Raw genomic sequence first — 23,428 nt, 5'->3', positions numbered from 1 at the left:
ATACCATATGAACTCAAATAATAAAGGATCAAAGGACGAAATGGCGAGTACTTCAACATCTGCTACTTTTGTTGTCGTGGGTGGAGGTATCGCCGGAGTCTCCTGCGTGGAAGGACTCTCCTTTTTAAATCCGGAGGAAAAAGTAATTTTGATCACAGCGAGTTCATTAATAAAAGCTGTAACAAACGTTGTACCTCTTGGAAAATTGATAATGAAATTCGACATCGAAGAAAGAGCAGCAAAAAGTCTTTCTGAAGCGCATTCATCAGTTGACGTTGTTCAGGATAAAGTTATAAGAGTGAACCCAACAGAAAAGATAGTGGAGACGAAGTCCGGACATATTATTAAATATCAGAAGCTTTGCTTGTGTACCGGTGCGAGACCGAAACTCATAGCCGAGGGACATGAGAGAGTCTTGGGAATTCGAGATACGGAGTCCGTAGAAGAATTCAGTAAAAAACTACAATATGCAAAAAGAATTCTTGTCCTAGGAAACGGTGGAATAGCTACCGAACTCGTGCACGAGGTACAGGGTGTTGAGATGATATGGGTCATCAAGGATAAACATATTTCAGCAGCGTTTGTGGATCCTGGAGCTGCTGAATTCTTTCAGTATAAATTGTTACATCCTGGAACTTCAAGTAAGGATAACAGTAGTGCCACAAAGCGGATGAAGTACACCATATCCGGTGATAAAGTTTCTAAGGGTGGTCCAGCTCTTGGACCCGATTGGCACAACAATTTCCGCATCGAAGGAACTTCTACAGTTAAAACTAGAGTGCAGGTCGAGTATGAATGTGAGGTTTTGAAGATCCTAGAGCCCGAGGATTTAAAAAGTGTAGCTCGTGATAAGGATGATGAAGATCCGGATAAAACCAAGTGGCCGATTTACGTTGAACTAACAAATGGAAAAATCGTGGGAGCTGACTTTATCGTTTCCGCAACTGGAGTAATTCCAAACTCAGACATCCTTGGTTTGGAGTCATTGAACAAATACGAAGATTATGGTTTCGCTGTTGACTGGAAAATGGAAACTTCACATCCTGACGTATACGCAGCTGGTGATGTCTGCACGGCATCCTGGGAACCAGCAGAACATTGGTTTCAAATGCGTCTCTGGACTCAAGCACAGCAAATGGGTCAATACGCTGCACGCTCAATGAATTCCAGTTTAAAGAACGAACAGTTCTTCCAGGACTTTTGCTTTGAGCTCTTCACACACGTCACGAAATTCTTCGGCTACAAAGTCGTTCTCATCGGCCTCTTTAATGCCCAAAAACTTGGCAAGGAATATGAGATTCTACTGAGAACCACCAGAGGTAAAGAATACATCAAACTAGTTCTCAAGAATGGAAAACTCCAAGGCGCAGTTCTGATCGGCGACACGGATCTTGAAGAAATGTGTGAAAATCTTATTCTTAACGGACTGGACTTATCGATTTACGGAGAAGATCTACTGAATCCTGATATCGATATTGAGGATTACTTTGATTGAGGTAGTTATACAGATTTTTCTTAACTTCACGATATATAAGTGTACTATTCAAATGGTAGTTTATTGCAAACGTATAAAAAGCTCATTACAAATATATTATAGATTTATAGTCTCCCCCTCATTCCTGACGTGTATCTGATTATGCTTCTTTCTTTATATTCTATCTTTTTTTCTCTTACATTGTATAAAGAATATATTTCCCACCCAAATACGATTACACAATCGTCAATATAGTGCCCTTTCCTATCTATACGGAATCGCCATAGAAAAATAATTAAGCATTCAAAGTTTTTTGTTTACTGTTTTGAATAAATTAACTATATTAATATAATACCGCTATTTTTTAGCTTCTATTATTAATGAAGATTATAACGGATTATATACATACAGATAAACATATTTGTAAGGAACTATTCGCGGTGGCAGTAAGATTGACATGCACTGGACCTATTTTTTAAATTTGATAACACGTGTAAAGATAAAAAAAATGATAGACTTTGATCATTATTATCAGAGATAACAATATATCTCAAAATCAACGCGCACGCATCTCCATGATCCAATAAATTAAATGATTCTGTAATTTCTTGGTGATATTTTGAAGTATCAGATTACTTTTCTTTCGCGAACATTCCTCACGTATCATGGCAATGAGGTTATTAAGTCTTTTCGTTTTTCCGTGTGATTCAACACACGTATACTAAATGCTGTAAGATAGATATTATAATATGACTAATTCAATTATATCTAATAATCACAGCACGGAATCTCTTTTGATTTGATTATCGTAACGTGCAAGGGTCCCACAGTTTATTAGAATCAAATTAAGATGGCTTGAACGATCTGATAGTATAAATATAAAAGATATTTTGGTATTATTAAAAAAAAAGGAACTGCCAGTCAAAATATAAAACGCGAAAAACTGAAACACAAGTATGTTTGAAATAATTAAAGATAAAAGTACAGACCCTAAAGAAAAATTGCTCATGATCAATAAAAAAAAAAATAGAGAATACAGTTATTGTACGTTGAATTGTACAGTTTTTGAGTTTTTCAAATGTGGACAAGTACCCCGAGATTTTGATTTACTTGGAGATTCATTGGAATTGGATTTTGTATCCTTTTTCGAAAGATCTTCATCAATGAAATTTTCAAATAAATTCAATATCTCAATCTTCTCTTCGTTGATATTGTTTTTTGAATTTTCTCGATCATTAGAACTCTGATCTAATCTGTCATTTAGACTTAGATTCTGCTTAGCATTTTTTGTATCACAATGAACAGATTTCTCATTCTTATCTTGTTTCTCCTTTGAGCTTTCTTCAAGATCCAATTGATTTCTCAAATCCATAACGATACTTTGAACTTTGTCTAAAGCTTTTGTAACGGCACCACTGGTTTCACGACTCTCATGCAAATGACACAAATGCGCCAATCTCTGAACTGCGATTTCAATCTGGCTGAGACATTCAGCTTCCTGTAATTGTAAACCGTCAACTTTTCCTGAATCGTCCTTTAAATATGATATTCCAGTTTCCTCTAATATTCCAGCGTCCATTGACAGTTGATGAAGACTTTCATTGAGCTGACGTCTAACTGGTGTCATATTTATTGATATTCGACTAGTGTTTAAACTGTCATCCGCTATTTCGCTTTCATCGAAGGTCACCCATTGGTCTTCAACATCTCGTAACACCTTCAATGAGTCCTCCACGTCAAATTCTCGTAGTCGATGCACCCAGTCGAGGAACCTCATTGGCTTCCATAAAGTCTCTTGGTTATGGTCCTTGTCTCTGATTCGTATTGCAGGCTGAAGCCCTTTTTCGGTTAGAACTTGCTGCTGGTTGAATTCCTGTACACATAATTGATAATGGATATTTTATACAAGGGTCGCCATATTTTAATTTACTTTATTAATTCTAATTAAAGTATCGAGTGTGATAATAGGACTGTTGTTAAAGTTCTATGGGTGGAATCCCATTAGAGAACCAGATCAGGTTGAGTGAAAGTATTGTGATCTAGTTTTTTTTTGGGTGTGGTCCATGTATGTATGGAAAAAAGGATCACGCGCAGCAAAATATTTCATTGGAACCCAGAAGAATTTATAGATTTACCCTGAGGATTCTCGAAATCTTTGATTTTGTAGGATACTCCAAAATTTTTTTACGACAGTGGTGTATTGCAGTTATAGGACAATTTTGACAATATTTTATGGGGGAAAATAAAAATTATGGAGGCGCCGGGTATCGATCCCGGTACCTCTCGCATGCTAAGCGAGCGCTCTACCATCTGAGCTACGCCCCCTGTTATTTTATACAATATATTTATTGTTACAAGTGGAAGAAACAGCCCAGTTTCAGAAATCTTATATGAACGGTGTAATTGCGCATTAAATGATTTAAAGATTCTTTAAAGGAAATATTACTCGAGGAAATGTATCCATTTGATTTGGCATTTAGATCAAAATTTATATAAGTGGGGTTTTTTGATTTTGACATTTTTTGAGTATTGTACTTTGGAGCAAAATGAATTTTTTGGAGGCGCCGGGTATCGATCCCGGTACCTCTCGCATGCTAAGCGAGCGCTCTACCATCTGAGCTACGCCCCCTGTTATTTTATACAATATATTTATTGTTACAAGTGGAAGAAACAGCCCAGTTTCAGAAATCTTATATGAACGGTGTAATTGCGCATTAAATGATTTAAAGATTCTTTAAAGGAAATATTACTCGAGGAAATGTATCCATTTGATTTGGCATTTAGATCAAAATTTATATAAGTGGGGTTTTTTGATTTTGACATTTTTTGAGTATTGTACTTTGGAGCAAAATGAATTTTTTGGAGGCGCCGGGTATCGATCCCGGTACCTCTCGCATGCTAAGCGAGCGCTCTACCATCTGAGCTACGCCCCCTGATAATTTAAAATACGATTTTGAATTATGGGAATCCAAAATTTATCCCATATTGTGAATTTAATGCTCAAACTGTACTTGCAGTAAGACATGTAGTTAATATGATGTATTGAGAATCACATAGGAGTGAAACTCTTCATTATTAGTAAGTGACGACTTGGGCAAAAAGTTCATGAAACAGTTTTTTATTTTAAATAATTACAAAAACTGTTTTATAGTGCAAAATGAATGTCTTGGAGGCGCCGGGTATCGATCCCGGTACCTCTCGCATGCTAAGCGAGCGCTCTACCATCTGAGCTACGCCCCCAGTTGATGATAAAATATATATAGAAATTTGGGATCAAAAAAACTCACCCAAATTTTGAACTCTGTGCACGGAACGTACTAATAATAAGCTACAAGATGTAAATGTAATATAAATATATTGAGTAGCAAATGCATCACATTTGTATCGAATAATAAGGCGAAAAGAATAAGTGGTGTTTTTTGAGTTTCTGGATTTTCAAACATTTTTAATATGGAGAGCAAAATATGAAAATTATGGAGGCGCCGGGTATCGATCCCGGTACCTCTCGCATGCTAAGCGAGCGCTCTACCATCTGAGCTACGCCCCCTGTTTATAATAAAAGAATTTCTAAATCAATGGAACAAAAAATTAATCCGACTCCAATATTGCAATATATCAACATCTGTTTGAAGTTGGCATTAAAGAAATTTAAGTCATGGATACTGTGCTGATATTAGACAACAAGCATAGTCATAGGATTTTAAAAGTATTATGGTTCTTAATTTAATTACTAACGTCACTAACAAAAATTAATTGAAATTATAAAAGTAGGGCTCGTCCGGGATTTGAACCCGGGACCTCTCGCACCCTAAGCGAGAATCATACCCCTAGACCAACGAGCCGACCTGATGGACATTTACTTTCACTACTTCGCATTGTCCGTAGATACCCAATTACGAATCCAAAATCGAGGTCATTCAATTTCTTATACAAAAGTAATGGGCTCGTCCGGGATTTGAACCCGGGACCTCTCGCACCCTAAGCGAGAATCATACCCCTAGACCAACGAGCCACATAATAATTTCATAATTGGTTGATTCATATTTCCAGATAGCGATAAATAACTCATTATCAAGTAAGAAAAAAATGTACGAAACTACTTACATAATTTATACCGACATCTCTACATCTCTCGGTAGCTTCTCGCACCAGTAATTGCATTTCATGAAGAGTCACCCCACCGTTCTTAATAGCATCGTTGCTACACTTCAGCTGCAAAGTTGTTTCAGCATCTGCGGTGGTCTCGTTAAGAATAGCCTCAAGTTCCGCGAGAAAATTTGAATGGTATGGCGGTAATGTGTCGCCAGAAATGGTGTGTTCGTTTTGAATTTTTCTTACACGCTCATTTGTTTCCATTTCGGACGCAATAATTTCTTTCTCCAATTCGAGCTCCTTTTTGCGACGATTCACTTCCTCCAAAGCCATTTTCTGCCGTTCCAATGTCGTCCCAAGCGCCTGTATTTCACGCTCGAATGTGAGTTTTTGCGAGCCCAATTGCAGCTCCACGTCTTTCTTTGCATTCTCCAATTCCTTGATCGCTTTGCGTTTCGATTCTTCCAATTCCGCTCTTAATCTAAAGTCAAGAGTTATCAAGGATTAATTTGTCGCTCCGACTTTACGAAATTGTAGCAATATTTAGTAACTGAAAAACCTATAAAAAAAAAAACAAATAAGAGACTGAATTACTTTTCCTCTTGAATTCGAAGAATCTCCTGGTGCGCAAACTCGAAATCCGTTGGATGTACAGATGACTGAGCATTATCATCTTTTGGATTGCAAACACGAAAATAGTGATTCCCGCCAATAACAAGTCTGTCTCCATGTTTCAGCAAAACTTTTCCCGTTACTATCTGAAAGGTTGAAATATCGCATTAATTGACAATAAAAACATTGTAAAGAGATCTCATTTTCAGAGTTACAATTTCTAAATTATAATTACAAGTTCAAACTCACCTGTCCGTTAACATAGGTATCGCTGTCGACTTCCGGCGTGAGAGTCAGCCTGCCATTGTTATTCTCGATCGTACTAATAAAAGAATAATAGAAAATTAAATCACAGACATTATAAATATGCAGGAGAAAAACGGAGAAGTGCATTATATAAAAGAAGAAATAAATCTGCAGCTTCACCATATCGATTACTCATTTCCATGCGAAGAATCAAAACAGAATTGATTAAATAGCCACTGGGCCGCGTTCAGGTCAATTCAAATTGACCGTTGAAAACTCTCGTTAATATCAAAAATTAATCTGTGGATGCTGGACGAATTTCAATAAATGTTATTTAAACGCAGTTGACCTAAACTTGGCCCAGAAATCAGAAGCCCGTCGATTAATTAAATTCGATTGACAAGCGAAGTCAGTCTGGAAAGCAATTTCTGGGACGACGGTTCTGTAGGTATTCAGGACATGCATCGGAACATTAACAGGATATGAACTGCAAACAGGTGCAATGGCGGGAGACCTGAAAGTAGAACCTACACCGCATGACTAACCAGTGAAGATGTCGGACCAATGGTCCATCGAGGACGATGTCGACGTGGCTGACAGTCCTGTTGCCATGATCAACAAACTTGCTTCTGTTACTCTTTGCCTTGCCAACACGAACCATACCCGGTGGTACGAGATAAAATAAGGTGCCCGAGAGAATGGGATCAGCGGTGAGATTGATAAGACACGGCTGATCGCATTTCTCGTTCACGTTAAGCTCAACAGCGATTCCACGACGTCGTAATTGATGAAGTTCACGATTCTTTTGTTCCTCGGCTTCGCGAAGACGGTCCATCCAGGATCTGTAATTAACGGCTACTAAACAATCGAATATCCGATAAATAAATAAAAAAAAAAGAACAATAAGTTCGATGACGTAAGAACGATCAATCTAAAGCTGTGTCTGTAACGTATTAATCTTTAGAACAAAAAGATCCTTTAGCGATTTTATAATCTCTCTACCATAACTCGTTATCTATGTAATATGAGAAACAAATAAGATTAATACATTAATGACTCAAACGAAAGCTATTGATAATCCATGCATGACAGATCCTTGTATTAAAATATTTTCGCTTCTACTTTCTTATCGACCGAGCGTGGATACCTAATCTCATACTGATAAAGTTTATGATATAATAATTTCCCTCGGATCAAATAATAATTTCAGCCAAAAATACGTTGATCCTTACTTCTGGGTAAGACACAATTGTTCCTCGGTCTTTCTCAATTGTTCACGTAGATTCTCTATTTCCTGTTCCTTGGCCCGAACTTCCTCAGTCGCCTCGTTACCTCCATCGGGTCTCTGAGGATGATTTCCAAGCTGTCTTTCATATCCTTCACGAACGCCACGTAGCCTCAACACTTCAGCCTTCAGTTCACTGTTACCAGGGCAATAATAAAACGATAATTAATTAAACCATCGAATACGACGTGCAATGGGTTCTAGTACAACTTCCCATATGGAAGACACTACTTACCGTATCAGTCTGTCATGAGGATCTTCATTGATTCGGACTCTATTAACTATAGCTCTTGCTTGACAGGCGTATCTCAAGGTAGCAAGTGTTTCTTCTAGATGAATGCTGGCAGGTGATACAGTGCCTAGCATGGCGGTTCTGGAATTTCCCCCCAGACTTTCCTGAAAAATAAAAAAAGTTAAAAATCAGTAAAATTATTATAAAATGATCTGGCGAGACTCGCCCGAGTCTCATGACTTGATAACTGATAAAACATTTATATTACGTAAAATTTTTATGAGTGATGCTTGATCAGTGTCGACTGGTTTAAACAAATAAACCACGTCACAACACTATCAAAATTATTAAATAAACTGTAGAACTGCGTGCTAGATATGAAGAAACGTTTGATCAGGGTTCCTGTTAAAACAATAGTTACGAAATAAGAAGGTACGCACTCTATTGGAAAAAAAAGACTTGATAATGATCGAGGTCGGCAAATATTTACTACGTCTTCTAACCAAGGTTGTGGATATGAGATAAAAGAAAGAAAATTTTTTTTTGATAAAAAAGATGTAAAATTAAAAATCATAATCTTATCAACGTTAAAGAACATTATGTGATTATTTACTTCAAATAACACATTGTTCTACTATGCGCTGTTTTTTATGATTGATCTCCAGAACACTAAATGTGACTGATAAACATATTATTGACACTCTGTATATTTTCAAATTCAAGCAGATAAACAGTCAGATAAAATTTATATAGGTCCAATCGTCTGTACCAGTAATGGATATTCCATATAAAATCATATACTTGTCTCTCTTACACACATTGTACGTCCATTAAAATGTCCACAACAGATACAGTCTCTAAGATTGGGCCTACTACCTTAGTATTGTTGCGTTATATCTTACAGTTGTCTTTATTAGGGAGAAAGTATAGTGAGTATCGACAATGGCAATGAAACGATAATAAGAATAAGTTTGTCAAGGCGCAAACTTAGCAGACGGTGATTCTAATCGAATTAAATGAAAAGTGAATTGTATGTGCCAACCAACGCGTATATCAAAACCGGAATTATATCTGACTAAATGTCGCTCTGGCCTGTTTACAAGATTCTGCTCCGTGGAATTCAGTCACGTATCTACTTTTTATTCGAAACGTTATAATCTATGGTAAAAAAAGTATGTCGATCCGACACGCTACACCGGTCACAAAATAAATGGCGTTGGACATCAAAGATATAAAACAGCCGGTTATCGTTTCAGCAGATATTTACGAAAGAAACATAACCCCAAATATCGTCAAATAGACTGCTGACTAAAGAAAGAAATCGATCCATCTTTAAGTTATTAATATATCATCCATCAAACATACATAAATCATTATTTTTAAAGTTATTTGTATCTGTCTTTTCCATTTACAGTCATTCAATCTATTTTTATATACAATCCTTTGACAAGAGAATTTAAAGTGTCTGTCTTTGAGTATTATAAGCTTTGACAGATAACAAAGCTGTAACACACAAAGTTCAACTATAATGTTATCACAGTGTTATCCTCCAGTTAACAATATAAATTTAAAACATAAATACCGCCATAAAAATTATATAATCACGGTAAACTTGTTCGAATAAGAAATAAATTTATCATTCAACCACAAAATGCATACTGGAAGTGATATTACTGATGTAAGTGCATTAGCGTTGCTTATGTTAGTCCACCGGCAATTGATATGAGATTTTTCACGGGACAATAGAAATTATGTCTTATCTTAACTTACAATGTAAAGGAGTAACAGGTCATTGCACGGCGCATGTACATGATCATAAAGGAAGCAGAGACTGATGCGCAAAAGTACATAATCCTGTGTAGATTTGATTTTCTCGAAGAGGGTAACGTACGTTATCAGCGGCACGTGCGACCGGTGAAGCACGCTGTATTGATCACGGTCGATGGTATAGTACAGCGCTCATTCGAAAGGGGGAAAAAAAGTGGCAAGAGTGGGAACAGGAACTGGCCAATTGGCTTATATGAGAACTGGGCGTGAACTGTAGCAGCACAACATTTAACCGCAGGAACGCATGCTGGCTCAGTGCATCATGAAACGCTGTTACGTTGATATTTACGTTACAATATTGGAAGCGTAGTAAACATTGAATAGTCTTAGCGTTAATTGCCAGAAACTACCATATCGCTTGATACGTACGAGTCTCGTACGGAAATTGGCAAAGCTTCGAATGTAGTAGAAAATATTAATAAAACTTGTAAAAAAAAAGTTTTTAAAAAACACATTCAAGAATTGATCTGAAGATCTTTCGACGATTATACCACTATCCTAATTCGTCATTGGGGAATGTTGACACTTTGAAGTAATACATTGGAAATACATACAAGAACAAGAAGATGGATCTGATCTATGTTCCGGAAATACTCAGTTATGGATCCCTGAGGTATCATCATTACAGGGACTTCGACAAACCGTGGAATCGCGATTACTACAGTTACGGTAAGTCGTAGGTCGTCGATCTTGACGGATTACGTCTGTTCGCTGAAACAACATTGAATCCTGGATAAATTAAATTTTTGCACTAACTTGTAACCAAATATTCCACAAACACGTGAAGTCCTTCGTTTGAGATTAGTTAACGATAGAAGTGTGCAGTGACGTCATTTAATTATCATGTCCATACAAAGAACTATCGTTTATCGTATAGAGCGAAAAAGTTTACGTGACTTATTTTATTTACCGTTTATCTCCTAAGGTTCTACATTCTTGTATACTGACGTAAAGCAGTAGCGAGATCTCACGCCTACAGCACAGAGATAACGCTTACGTCTGATTGTATCATAAACATTGATTAGTCGCTTATATAAAACTATTATAAAAAAAAGTCTATCGTTATTTTCTTTACGTCAATGACGAGACTGCACAAAAATATAATATCTATGTTGACCATAAATTTTATACGTCGTAAGCGTTCACTGCGACTGTCATTCTTTTTTTAAACGTGTTCAGCCAAGAATATCCCATATGTCCGAGTCTCGAATCTCGCGTCGCCGAGTGGCTGTTGTACAGGTCGTGTCAAAAAGTATCATCGACAATTCACACGTATGAGAAATCGCCTTGACGGTACACAGAATAGCCGGAAAATTGGGTCGTCCTGGGAGAAAACTGTAGCAATGACGAGGACCCGCGGAAATTGAAGACAGTTCGTTAGAAATCGAAAGAAAAGTCTTAAGGTTGCCTGAATCAAAGTTTAAATAGCCGTAAACGTGACCTTTGTACCTTGAGGCAATCATTTCGATACAACTAATCGGATAGTTAAACAAATTACAATATCTACATAGTTACTATAATTTTCATTGTCGGATAGAGGATTGACAATTCCTACGCGTGAAGACAGATACGCTAAGAAAATCTAACCGCGAAGGCTACGACAGGCGGGACGCCGACGAAGCCGGTTCGACCAGTAAACAGACCGTCCTCGGTAGTTGCCAATGGCTATGCGCCGGTTTACCTTTTACATTTGAGTAAACCGTATGACGCGTTTGAATATGGAATGAGCTACGCTTCCAAAGCTGTTCGGCTAATAATTTTCTTGTGATACGTAGTTGTTGACAGTAGAAAAAGCGCAGAAGATTTAGATTCCAAAGCTCCACCTGCGATTAGATATACAGTATGTATTAGAGGTAGAATTATACATATAATTATTCGTCATAGAAGAGGAGATACATACACCGTTGAACTATACGCATGGAGTACCTGTTTCGGTACTAGGATTCAGACCTTAAATATTCTACCTGTAGTCTCTACGTGACTGGAGGCACGTATTTTCGTTCTCATAGGATGAGAATACGACTATGCCACGCAATCGTGCAGCTGTGCGCGTCATCCAAGTAGGGCGTCCCTTGCCTAGCCAGAGAAGTTGGTGTTGGAGCTATAGGTCCTTTCATAGGTTACAAAACTCGAGATACTCTATGGGAATAATAAAATATTAATTATCGATATCAGAGTCATTTTCCAGAAAACAAATATCTGAAATTTTATCTCCGAAGTTTGGATAGTTAATAACAGACGCGTGTAGCCTATGCCAGAAATTCCATGAAACTTTAAGACACTTATACAGGTGTATTCAGTCGAAATGGAATGACAGCGATATTTACGCCTATTATTCTAGTCTTCTAATCGTAACTTTGACATAAGCGATTTCCTGAGGTACTAGTGATAACGTAACGAAGCTACCGCGTAAATTCAGCATGCGACGTAACGGGGGAAAGTATTGTTCGATGTAAATAAAAATCACACTCCAACCGCGCAGTATAGAAAGTGCAGTCAACCGAAATGAAGCGTGACGGTACATGGCCAAGCGCACCATGATTTATAAATAAGTAAAAATAGGAAATAGTTGAGAGAGACTTTTTTTTACGTAATATTAAAATAAAAAATATTGATGCATTAAGTAAGAACAGAAGACAGTAAATTCGAAAGCATAACATTCTGTATAAAGTTCACTTCCTGTCTAATCTACGTCCCTTCGACTGATACAACTGACGGTCACTCCGATAAACTTTCCATTACTGATATAGAGAGACAATAAATTTCAACCATAATTTTTCACCGGTTATGTCACGGAATTTGATATTCGCGTAAACACCCGTGCTGTTTATATTATTTCCTTTTTTTTAACCAGAACGGATTATAGTCGCAAGACACGTTCTATAAATAACTAACGCATTCGAAAGTCCGGCTATTATTGCATCCATACTATTTTACTGTTGTGCGCCTAGTTTACAATGGCGAATCTACATGACTGACTTCAACTATATATTTGGCACGATTGTTCTTCGCCTCCTCATAAAGTCTACATTGAAGATGCTACACGTTTGGAAGTGATTGTGTTATAACAATTAGTCACATATGGATTGACGATAATGTATAAACTGTTGTTAGGGACTCGTATATATGTGTATTTTATACTAGCTGAATCAGCACTGATTCAGTTACTGAATCACTTGGCGTTGTCGCCATAACTAAAATCAGGTTTTTAATTACACTGCGTATCATATCATTTATATTTATACAAGCATAGTCAGTATGGCGAGAGCTGATGGGGAACGGCGCATGTTAAACAAACATTGAAAAGTGTATAATTAGCCAGTATTAAAAGAAGTCTCTATTGCGTAGGTGTGTTAGCCGAAGGCTGAATCGTAGTCCGCAGTTTATTGAGTGCGAGCGCACTAAAAAATTGGGACAATAATACCAATGAGCCATTTGAGAAACGTGAAAAGTATATTGTACGTCAGGACCAAGAGTGGCTCCATTTACTGGTCGTAGGCTTAAGGCTTTATCGTAAGACGGATGAATAATGAGTGTTGAAAAGCTCGTTAATGCTAATTACCTCGATTATGTCTAAATTCATATGAATAAGAGAGAATCGTTCGTCTAATGTCTGTCTTTGGACTAGGTTTGTGTCGTATCGATGGGTTGACGCCTAAAGATCAGCAATAAAATTTAAAACTATTTTTCTTTACACTTTGGACTACTCCCGTTCTGTCGGATATATCTATATGTATTACTCGTCTTTCTTTTCTAGACAATTCAACGCCCACCAATCAGCGCATGGTACAGGAGCAGCGTACATCCACCTCCAAGGATTCTTGTCAACTGTGTCGTGAGAGTAAACGTCGCAGTCTGGCCGAGTATATACGTCGTAAGACCAGGCAGAATTCCTGCACGGGAATTCACGAGGAGGACGAGGATCTCGAGTCTCAGGTTGTCGAAAGTCCTCAGAGCACAGGAAAGAAGGAGACGACGGCTGAGAGCAAAAGATCTGAGACATGCGATCAAGCGAAGATGAAGGATACGAGTACATAATTGTGGGGATGAACGTGGCGGATTGAGACTCAAATTTTATGTTTTAAACGTATCAGCGAATACGGCTAAGGCAATAAGAGTCGAAGGGACTTGAGAAATATTTAAAGGGAAATATCGCACTGTAATGCATTGAGGTGCCTTGAATTGGACTTACAAGTAACTCGAGTCATTCGTTCAATGAGAAGAGTCCTCGGCAGACTTTTAGCAGCTTTAGTTTTTTTTTTTTTTTAATACCACGTTGGTGACTTTAGTTGACCTTTGTTCATCCTTTTGCATGAGGTCACGCTTATACTGTAATGCGTTCCGGTACGAAGGTCGCTGAAGATATGCTAACCAGGAACGAGAGGCAATTTCTTCCGTTTTGCACTGTACTTTTATTATTATTTTCTTCAGGTATTTTGATTCTTCGCTTTTATTTACGTACAATATCCGCATATCTCTGTGCTGATAATAATCGATGGATGTACCTGGTTGGCAAAGCCTTATGATTATTTATGCTTAAGCTGTCGCGTATATTAGAATAAGCATTAATTTCCATTAATTCAACATTGTTAAGAAATTGATATTCTATCACTTACTTAATAACTTTGCGGTATTTTATCATAATTTCATGATCTATCATTGCGTCTGTCGATGTTGTTCACAATCATGCAGAAATGCAAAAGACTGATTATAGAATTTGTATTGGGGAGTAAACGAAAGGAATGCGAACGTCGAGACTCGCGTTTCTTTTCTTTTACTTTGCACAAATTTGTACTTGGGCAGTCAAATACGTTTTATCTTTAGGAACAGGACAATAATGTATAGCCGATTCGAATAACGAACAAACTTTCATCGTGAAGCAATTTACGGCTAGCCGTATGTTTTTAATTATTCAACAGTATAATAAATATAATATTTAAGTTTCAAATGAAGCTGATTCACTGAGACTAAGCATCTGTTTCCTCATTTTTTTTTCATTTACAAAGTTAAATTAATAAATTTGAAAAGTCCACGTATGGGTATACGGGTGTTGCCTTTGTTCGTACAAGATGTCTGGTGGACAGGAAAGAAGCATCGTTTATACTGAATAATAAATAAAAACAATAAATTTTTACACAGCGGAATTGCCATCAATTTCATTGACAGATATGCAGATAATCTTATATTTCAACCATGTAGGCAAAGAAGATTAAAGGCATAAAAGGTCGTCATCTTGCGCTGATAGCGTCAAGATAAATGACAGAGATGGCGAGAGTGGTATATACGTATGTATATGTCTGAGTTAGATGATAAACGATATGATCATAGAAACTTATGTAAAAAAAAAGTTTCCATAAGAAGCAAAACTGTGGGACATAACCCATACCACATATTTAATTTATCAAGCGACGAAATTGCGCGGCGGAAGTTTACGACTTGGTCACTAAAAATTTGAATCGTGAATCATCGAGAAGGTTCCAGAATGTCGTGCCGTACAAATAGATCTGATAATGAGGTAATACGTATGTATAGAGAAAGCAGTGACCAAAAACAGCAACGAAGAAGCGGTCTGCGAAAGGAATCGATATGACAGAAGAATTTTCAAAGAAGGCGCTTGAATTTTCTAAAGGATACACTAAAGTGCGCAGTTTTGCACACGGTACTAGAGTCCCTCCAGTAAGAGTCCGGCCAACACCCGGAAGGGACGCCATATTAAGGGCATAATATGACGGAGCCAATCACTAACAAGCCCCACCGTTGGCCGGACTCTTACTAGAGGGACTCTACACGGTACCAGTCTACACATGCGCCCTTTAAACGCACGGCACCACGAATCCATGTTACAAGATAGCCTAGTGAACTGCATTCATTTGATCTTAAAAATATTGATACAATTTTAGTTATTTTTTCGTCAGAAACATAAGAAAAAGAGAAGGGAGAGTGAGCGAAGAATATTTAACGTAATAAAATATTAGTATGGATTACCATGGACTCAAAAACTATCAGTGAAAGTCCTCTCGCTTCGTGTAGCATGGACTTGTTGGTGCCGTGTGCAAAGGCGGCGGGCTATGCGCAACTTCTATAAAATTGATAGCGAGGAGACCGGAGAGCGAAGTTTGTGTCAGCCAATCTAAGTGAAGATAAGCGAGTCTACGGTTACTGCTTTACCGACAGAATGTTCTGGTCAACGTTGCGAGGCAAGGATCCTCTGGCGGCCAAGGAAGGTAAGTGCTTGTTATTGGGAAAAAGAAGATTACGTAATGGCTCTTGTTGCAAGAATATTAGATCTTTGAAACCGAATCCTTTCTTGGATACCAGGTGCGGCTAAAGAGAAGCCGAAGAAGAAGGGATGTGGAAGATGTGGGGAACGATGCAAGAGATGCGGGGAAAACTGTAAATGCACAGTTAGAACTGTACTGATACGGCCGCCTATGTTCACTTTTTATACGGATATGATGCACTGACTCTAAAGTCGAAGATTATTTATAATTTATATTAAGCATTACCTAGAATACGAATGATAGGCCCAAATTATTTATTAATTATTGACACGTAACGGCTGAAACTTAATAGAAGTATTTGTAGTTATGAATTTTAGGGGCGTTGGCAATCTCTCGAGGCTTCTTGGCGTAAAAAGTGTTTCAAGTGTTTCTATTGGCTAGTATTGCTTCGACCGCTTCCCAACGATTGACCCCCCATTTCTTGAGAATTTTTATACTTACATGTATACACATATGTATGTTTGTACATAGCGTAAACAAAAAATGGATACTTAATGTTCATATTAGAATTATTCAATCTTTTATACATGTGTAATATACAATTATTATTTATTGATATATATATTTTTTTCTTATTTCTTACCTTCAACAGCCATGTTAGCACAGATTCCCGGTACGGTACAAAACCACGCTTGCGATTACTGGTACTTTCCGCGAGAGAACCAATAACTTTACCCAAAGTCAATAAGGATTTGTTGATGGAAACACCTTCCTGTCGATAAGAAAAATTATATCGAGTGATTAATTCGTTTTGTAATCTAAAAAAAAAACGCAGAATTAACAATTACATGGCGAACGTTTACTTACTCTTAGTCGGTCTCCGCTTGCGCAGGTCTGACTTAGTCTTTCACTTCCGGCAAGATCGACTAGATTAATTTTACTTCTTTTACTAGGCTCGACAGGTTTACCCTCAGGAACGTCAATCCTCGTTTGTGTTAATATCACGCTGAAGATGCTGTGCGATCTTGAACTTTTCTCGTTCATTCCAGTTGCAGCAGTTACTCTTTGCGAATTGCCGACCTTTAGCCAAGCCTGAATATACAAGTTTATATAATATGCTGATGAAGAAGTAAAATAGATAAGAATCCTAATAATACTCGCCTGTAGATCATCATAACTTCGAACTCCATGTTGACTGAGATCAACCACGTACGGACCAAAAACGGGATGTTCTCTCACCTTCAATGGCGATTTCTTTTTCGAACCACTGTCACTCGCAAGCAAATCATGTATCTTTTCGTTATAAATTTCGAAATAGCTGATCTCGACTGATGTAGCGATTTCAGATGTTTGCTGTGCGCGACGAAATATTTCATAACAGAAACGCGGTATTATACCAGCTTCCGGTCCTGGTTTACTTCCTCCGGATTCTACACCCATCATACTGTAACTCTTCCCAGATCCAGTTTGACCATAAGCAAACAGGCACGCGTTGTAACCCTCAAATGCATTTTGTACTAACGGAAGTACCAGACTGCGAAACACCGTTTCCTGATCCGCATGACCTTCTCTATCAGAATCGGAATATGAGACAAAGCAGTGGTCGTACATAAAGGAATGCTGAGACGATTCACAATCTACAATGACGCTTTGACCTGCAGCGGTAATTATAGACGTGATTTTGGGTTCGGTAAGTTCTCTGAAAAAAAAATCAATATTATACATAAGCCAAACATTTAATTGATGAAAATCATTATAATATATATGTATATCAAAACTTTATATACTGTCCCATTAACGTTATTGATTAACGATATCTTTTAATGGTTTCCCATACTTGTTTCGCACCTGCAATAATTTTCTTACCGTAAATTTAGTGGACGGACACGTATGCCAACAGTTAGATTACTATTTTCTCCGTCGCATATTGTCTGTTCCTCGACAAAGATTTCTCTCCTCGGTGTTTCCACTTGTACCTGATTGAAACATTCCGGTGTACTTTGCGTCAGTGAGTGATCGCTAAAGTATCGTTTCATCGGAGTGCGGGCGTTCGACGGGGCGACTCTTCGCGGAGTGCAGAAATGCGTCACCGGTGTTTTGTCCGATGACAAACGTGTGTGTAAATTTGATTTCGATGGTGTTTTTAATTTTTCCTCTGAACAGAACATTCTTCTTGTCTGTTGCCACCGCGTATCACGTTCCGTACGAAGTTCTGGATTGCTACCGTGACCACTGTGATTTCCGTAGAATATGTATGAATTATTTTATTTCTTTATACATACCAAGACTAAAGGATGACAATTGAAAATTTGATGCACACAAAAAAATGTGCATGTTGTCTGGGACGTAATAATTTGTAGTAAAAAATGTAAAAAGCATCAAGTCGTTATTCAGTTTTTAAATAATCAATCATTAAAAAAAGATTGGTAGACGAGGAATTACCGTCGTTTCGAAAAACGTAACTTTTTATACTGGAATAATGATAAAGTATATTGCATTTATTGTATATAACGTATAAATGAATACGGGAGAAGAAATTATTATTCTAAAGAAAAATTACATGCCAATAGAAACAAAATATTAACAGATCAAAGCATAATCATTCCAAGTATTTAAAGACATTCCAATAAAAAGTAACCCATCAAATTAACCTCAACTCACTCTCTAGGGGGTCTGTTTTCCTTCCCGAAAGTGCAGGATGAACTCGCAAAAATTGCATTGCAAAAACCATGTGGGGTGCTCGGCTTTGATTTTTCGCACGACATACCACTGATTAATATTCAAAAGCTCGTAAGTAAAACAAAACAAAAAAAAGGAACAAGCAAGCAAATCATGCAGACACTTGAAAACAGATAACCTCGTAATATTGACAGTTGAACCGAAACTCGTTAAAGTTTCACAAATCTCTCATAATTCTATAAGAGGAAGCACAAGAGATTCCAAGGTAATGTCCTCTTTCTAATTAGCAGCGACACAAACGAATAACCATACGAAATACACGAAACTTATAACCGGTAAAATTGACAAACTTTGGACGCGGGTTCAACTACGAAATGGCGGCAATAAAAAGTAAACGCTTAGTCAGGCTGCCACTTGACAACTTTTAAAACATCGAATTCATCATCATATTACTTAATAAATTATGATTAACAACCCAAAATGAAACTTTGATAGAATAACAAAATAGTACATGAACATTATTAATTGAATGTAAATCAAATATGGCTAATCTTTCATTTGCAATTCATCTACGATTCTAATCATTCCGTTATGGTGGTAGCATTGTTAATTTTGAATATTTCGTTTACTGCCGTCCTTATTGCTACCCCTTCCAAGATTGTAATTATATAACAATGTTTTATCAATCAAATCTAATTTAGTTAATAATTTTTTATAGCGGGTACAATTAATAACGAATATTGAGTGCCATTGGTTTATCACTGAAATGATTCATACGTTTAAAAGAATTGTATATAATATCACGCACGCTCTTTGTGATATTTTACACCTTTATTGCGCATGACTATTCACTTTGCCACGAGTATTCCTATTGTGTGGTTGGTCGAATGGAATAAGTACTGTACGTGGGTTTTTGGTACATATGACACGTAGTGGGGGTCGAAAAATATTGTGAGGTTATCCGGTTAATTGCATTTGTTAAGTATTATCACATGTGAACATAGTGAACGTTAAAAGATAAAACTGTTAACATCCAGTGTGGAGAAGCTAGAACATGGCACCGTCATCGGCTTCGAATTCTCTTTCACCACTAAACACTCTTTGTCCTAGTCGAGCGTTTCTATCGCGTTTGGCTCTTGCCACGTTTCTGTTATTGATTCTTCTCAATTTTCCTACAATATGTCATAGTCATGATCACGATCATTCTCATAGTGAACCACCAAGTTTTAAATACTCTAAAGAAGCTAACAAAGCCTCTGTTGAAAGTACTCATCATCATCAAGTTCATTCCCATCACGATGGACATAGTCATGAATCTCCCAAAACTAAATCAAAGCCACTTCTCAGTGTTGAAGAATATAACCAGGTTGCTCTTCAAGCATTTGGTTCAACGTTACTTATATCTGCTGCGCCATTCCTTCTTCTGTTCTTTGTACCATTGGACAATACAAAGGAACGTGAACCACTGTTGAAAATTTTATTGAGTTTTGCATCTGGTGGACTTCTTGGTGATGCTTTTCTGCATCTTATTCCACATGCTCTTGTTCCTCATAGCCATTCCGTGTCAGAAGATTCTCATGACATAACAGAAGAAGGCCATGGTCATAGCCATAGCCACGGTGAACATGATCATGGTATGTCTGTTGGTTTGTGCGTACTTTTAGGAATAATAACATTCCTGATGGTGGAAAAAGGTGTTCGGTTAATTAAGGGTGATCATGGTCATAGTCATAGTGGTTCCGATAAGAAAAAGGATGACAAAACAAAAGTTAAATCCTCTGGAGATTCTGCAAAACTTACGCACAAAAAGGAGGATGTTAAAGATATTAAAATCGCTGGATATCTGAACCTTGTAGCAGACTTCATGCATAACTTTACTGATGGATTAGCAATTGGTGCCAGTTATTTGGTTGGAGAAAATATTGGGTACATTACCACATTCACCATATTACTTCATGAAGTACCACATGAAATTGGTGACTTTGCTATTCTTGTTCAAAGTGGATGCAGTAAAAGAAAGGTGAATTGTTTGAGTGCATCTTAACTATATGTATATTAACATCATTATATAACATTTAAATAACATTTGTTTTACAGGCCATGTTGCTCCAGTTGACCACTGCCTTTGGTGCATTACTAGGCACATATGTTTCCCTATTAGCTGAAGGAATGGGTAAATATTATTTGTGATTTATACAGCCCTTCAATAGCTTAGTGAATCATGTCTATACTTATGAAAATGACTTTGACTCATTACAGGCGATGTAACGACATCCTGGATTTTGCCATTCACGGCTGGTGGATTTATTTACATCGCGACTGTCTCTGTCATACCGGAATTACTTTCAGACACAAAGTTTTGGCAATCAGTGAAGGAAATAATTGCCCTTCTCCTAGGTGTTTACATGATGGTATTGATTGCTCAATATGAATGAAAAGCTTAGGATATTTATCTGAAATGACACAGATAACTGTGACACACCATACTTATGCGGATGGTATCAGAGATTTGATGATTGTTTAATTTGGACGGAGTCCATTTAAAAATGTGCAAAGAGGTCTAATGAACTGGATTTGTGCTAAGACTTATTTTTTTGCTATCAAGTAGTAGCAGTTAAAAGAATCGACTTTTATTTAGATTTATTTTGTATGATTAAAAGGAAGCGTGAGCTGGCTATGTACTTTAGGTTAAGCACTGATACATCACAGCAGTTTGTATGTTTCGTTACCCGGAAGGATCCGTGTAATGAATATTTACTGCGAAATATTTTACGTCTTTTGTACCAGGAGAACTTAATTTACAAAATGCTTGTTTGTATAATGGCAGAGCTGATGTAACTTGTTATTTCTATGTATTTGGACGTAATATCAGTATATACAATATATATATTTAGTAAATAAATTTTGTTCTTTTTGTTTTCTTATAAAAACAAAACACTAAAATACGACAAGACTAGAAAATATTCTAAAATATATATAAATACATCGAATTAAATTTGTCTAAATGAGGTAATAACCGACGTCATATCAGATTAGGACAGTAGCCGTTTTATTTCGTTAAGGCAATTACTAGCTTCTGTCAAGGATTCTTCGTTATTGCGATTCTTCGACAGCTTCCATCCTTCCTGACAGGATTTCTTAGCTGCTTCGTAAAGTCCTTTCTTCATATATACGTTTCCAAGATTTACATGAATAGAACCCAGATCTACCATATCAGGCAGTTTCTTTCCTGTGTAATTGATACGAGAAAAAACGTGATTCTCATTCATAAATTCTTTGTATTTGTACCTACCGATTTCAACTGCCTCTGATAAGTAATCAATCGCCTCATCGTCATCACCACGAAGGGAACTTATGGTTCCAAGATCATTGAGTAAAACTACAGTTTGTTCATGTTCACGGCCGTTTATCCTTACGCATAATTCGTAGGCTTTGAGGAAACTATTCAAAGCTTCTGTGTGTCGAGATTGTTCGAAAAGAAGTCGTGCGTACCAATCAAGTGTCATTGCCCATAACAGGATGACATCCTCATCCTCTTTATGTGAGTCAATGCGTTTTTGTAAACTTTTGAAACAGAAATCAAAGCCATCTTCAGCCTTCCTATAAAGTGAAAGAAAAAATTAGGTCCAATATTTAATTTATTAAATATAGAAAGAGATTATGTGCCTAATATAACATCTTGTTTGTATATAACTTACTGAATGTCACCAGTCATCTGATAGATTTTTGCCATTTTTAGACTTATATGAATAATTTTCATATCGTCTTTAGGTGTCCCAGTAGATATAAGCCTCTGCATGACAGACACAAAGAGTTTCTCTGCCTTTTGATAGTCACCAACATCGAAAGCTAAATTTGCCATAATGTCATAAATATATGTGATAGCTTCATAGTGTTGCAAAGTTTGTGCCTGCCGCAGTGCAATGTGAAGCATCTGTTCAGCTTTCTTAAAATCTTCCCTCTGAATAAAAAAGTAATATACGACTATTGAAAATGAAAATAAACATTAAAACTGCAATAATACAGTCAATTAATTAAAATATAAATTTCTTTCAAACACAAGTTTTACCTGTATAAGAAGTATGGAGCGTTTTATGGCCATTATAAGGTCAGGAATTTTATCATCTTCCTTTTCATCACTTCCAAAGAGGCCAAAAAATGCAGCTGCAGTTCCCAAAATTAATTTTTGCTTGTTAACATTATTCTCTGTTCTACGATTCTCATCTTCGTGACTGCTCTCTGCTGCAACGCCAGGTTGCAGCATACGATTCACGAAGATGCTGCTCCAAGAAGTTGTACGACATGCACTGACTGTTATACGACTCAAGTCAATTCCTCTTTGCAAGAATTTGCTAGTGCCAAGCACAAATTTAACAAAGAGACACGACATTTCAAATTACTGTTTCTTCCAATTTCATATTCCCATGATTACCCAAGAATTTTTATTGTGTCTTTCCTCGAGACACGTGTCTATGCATTCGTTTGTTTCGAGGTTATATTTAAGTTCTTTCGAAAGATACTCAGCATGCGCTGAGACAGCTGTGGTGTCAGATTTGCATATAGAAAAGCCAATTGCTAAATAGAGACTATTTACATCCATTTTAGAAAAAAGCTAATACGCAACATTATTATATCTTGAAGAATTTCTAGATATCAATCGATTTCGACGAGTCCTTTGTCTCTCTATATTTAACATGATTACTTCATTAAAATTTTGAACTTTCTCCATCGTCAGTTAAATTTCCACGATAAAGGACCGT

The 23,428-nt window shown here is 37.0% G+C and overlaps 5 protein-coding genes, 1 long non-coding RNA gene and 7 other non-coding genes across 16 annotated transcripts; 4 read left to right on the top strand and 9 right to left on the bottom strand.

Moving 5' to 3' along the window:
- Window positions 1-3: 3 nt before the first annotated feature.
- Window positions 4-7,056, top strand: LOC107271959 (pyridine nucleotide-disulfide oxidoreductase domain-containing protein 1). The gene is made up of 2 exons (XM_015748606.2): window positions 4-1,496; window positions 6,922-7,056. Exon 1 carries the CDS (start codon window positions 8-10, stop codon window positions 1,493-1,495), a length of 1,488 nt encoding a protein of 495 aa, XP_015604092.1. The 5' UTR covers window positions 4-7; the 3' UTR covers window position 1,496; window positions 6,922-7,056.
- LOC107271949 (kinesin-like protein KIF14) lies at window positions 2,278-19,246 on the bottom strand. 3 transcript variants are annotated; one of them, XM_015748572.2, is made up of 13 exons: window positions 18,847-19,246; window positions 18,651-18,758; window positions 17,856-18,221; window positions 17,151-17,688; window positions 16,857-17,081; window positions 16,633-16,761; window positions 7,945-8,105; window positions 7,657-7,845; window positions 6,970-7,266; window positions 6,428-6,500; window positions 6,161-6,324; window positions 5,579-6,047; window positions 2,278-3,347 (listed from the first exon to the last, which is right to left on the bottom strand). In XM_015748572.2, the coding sequence occupies exons 2-13, from the start codon at window positions 18,752-18,754 to the stop codon at window positions 2,514-2,516; spliced, it is 3,549 nt and encodes a 1,182-aa protein (XP_015604058.1). In that variant the 5' UTR covers window positions 18,755-18,758; window positions 18,847-19,246; the 3' UTR covers window positions 2,278-2,513. The 3 variants fall into 3 exon arrangements, with proteins under 3 accessions (XP_015604058.1, XP_015604059.1, XP_015604060.1); XM_015748573.2 differs by lacking the exon at window positions 18,651-18,758; XM_015748574.2 differs by lacking the exons at window positions 6,970-7,266; window positions 18,847-19,246 and having other exon boundaries at window positions 18,651-18,786.
- On the bottom strand, window positions 3,727-3,799 carry Trnaa-agc. The gene has a single exon. It is a non-coding gene; the product is annotated as a tRNA-Ala (tRNA).
- On the bottom strand, window positions 4,031-4,103 carry Trnaa-agc. The gene has a single exon. It is a non-coding gene; the product is annotated as a tRNA-Ala (tRNA).
- Trnaa-agc lies at window positions 4,335-4,407 on the bottom strand. Its single transcript has one exon. It is a non-coding gene; the product is annotated as a tRNA-Ala (tRNA).
- Trnaa-agc lies at window positions 4,642-4,714 on the bottom strand. Its single transcript has one exon. It is a non-coding gene; the product is annotated as a tRNA-Ala (tRNA).
- Window positions 4,949-5,021, bottom strand: Trnaa-agc. The gene has a single exon. It is a non-coding gene; the product is annotated as a tRNA-Ala (tRNA).
- Window positions 5,245-5,316, bottom strand: Trnap-agg. Its single transcript has one exon. It is a non-coding gene; the product is annotated as a tRNA-Pro (tRNA).
- Trnap-agg lies at window positions 5,415-5,486 on the bottom strand. The gene has a single exon. It is a non-coding gene; the product is annotated as a tRNA-Pro (tRNA).
- On the top strand, window positions 10,007-16,609 carry LOC107271962. 2 transcript variants are annotated; one of them, XR_003061060.1, is made up of 3 exons: window positions 12,259-12,286; window positions 13,526-15,992; window positions 16,087-16,609. XR_003061060.1 is itself a non-coding variant. In XM_015748609.2 (2 exons), exons 1-2 carry the CDS (start codon window positions 10,335-10,337, stop codon window positions 13,804-13,806), a joined length of 384 nt encoding a protein of 127 aa, XP_015604095.1. In that variant the 5' UTR covers window positions 10,007-10,334; the 3' UTR covers window positions 13,807-14,912. The 2 variants fall into 2 exon arrangements, 1 of the variants encoding a protein (XP_015604095.1); XM_015748609.2 differs by lacking the exons at window positions 12,259-12,286; window positions 16,087-16,609 and adding an exon at window positions 10,007-10,437 and having other exon boundaries at window positions 13,526-14,912.
- Window positions 18,157-18,803, top strand: LOC112494980. The gene is made up of 2 exons (XR_003061062.1): window positions 18,157-18,597; window positions 18,658-18,803. It is a non-coding gene; the product is annotated as an uncharacterized LOC112494980 (long non-coding RNA).
- A 293-nt stretch (window positions 19,247-19,539) lies between the features above and the next one.
- LOC107271956 (protein catecholamines up) lies at window positions 19,540-21,570 on the top strand. The gene is made up of 3 exons (XM_015748597.2): window positions 19,540-20,688; window positions 20,766-20,841; window positions 20,928-21,570. The coding sequence occupies exons 1-3, from the start codon at window positions 19,723-19,725 to the stop codon at window positions 21,101-21,103; spliced, it is 1,218 nt and encodes a 405-aa protein (XP_015604083.1). The 5' UTR covers window positions 19,540-19,722; the 3' UTR covers window positions 21,104-21,570.
- Window positions 21,504-23,391, bottom strand: LOC107271958 (tetratricopeptide repeat protein 19 homolog, mitochondrial). The gene is made up of 4 exons (XM_015748605.2): window positions 22,738-23,391; window positions 22,367-22,629; window positions 21,961-22,268; window positions 21,504-21,897 (listed from the first exon to the last, which is right to left on the bottom strand). Exons 1-4 carry the CDS (start codon window positions 23,056-23,058, stop codon window positions 21,701-21,703), a joined length of 1,089 nt encoding a protein of 362 aa, XP_015604091.1. The 5' UTR covers window positions 23,059-23,391; the 3' UTR covers window positions 21,504-21,700.
- Between the last annotated feature and the right edge of the window lie 37 nt (window positions 23,392-23,428).

This window comes from Cephus cinctus, unplaced genomic scaffold (assembly GCF_000341935.2).
Source record: "Cephus cinctus unplaced genomic scaffold, Ccin1 Ccin1_scaffold1073, whole genome shotgun sequence".
Taxonomy (NCBI): Eukaryota; Metazoa; Arthropoda; class Insecta; order Hymenoptera; family Cephidae; genus Cephus; species Cephus cinctus.
Note: the sequence above shows the minus strand (reverse complement) of the source record. Positions and strands in the feature narration are given on the sequence as shown.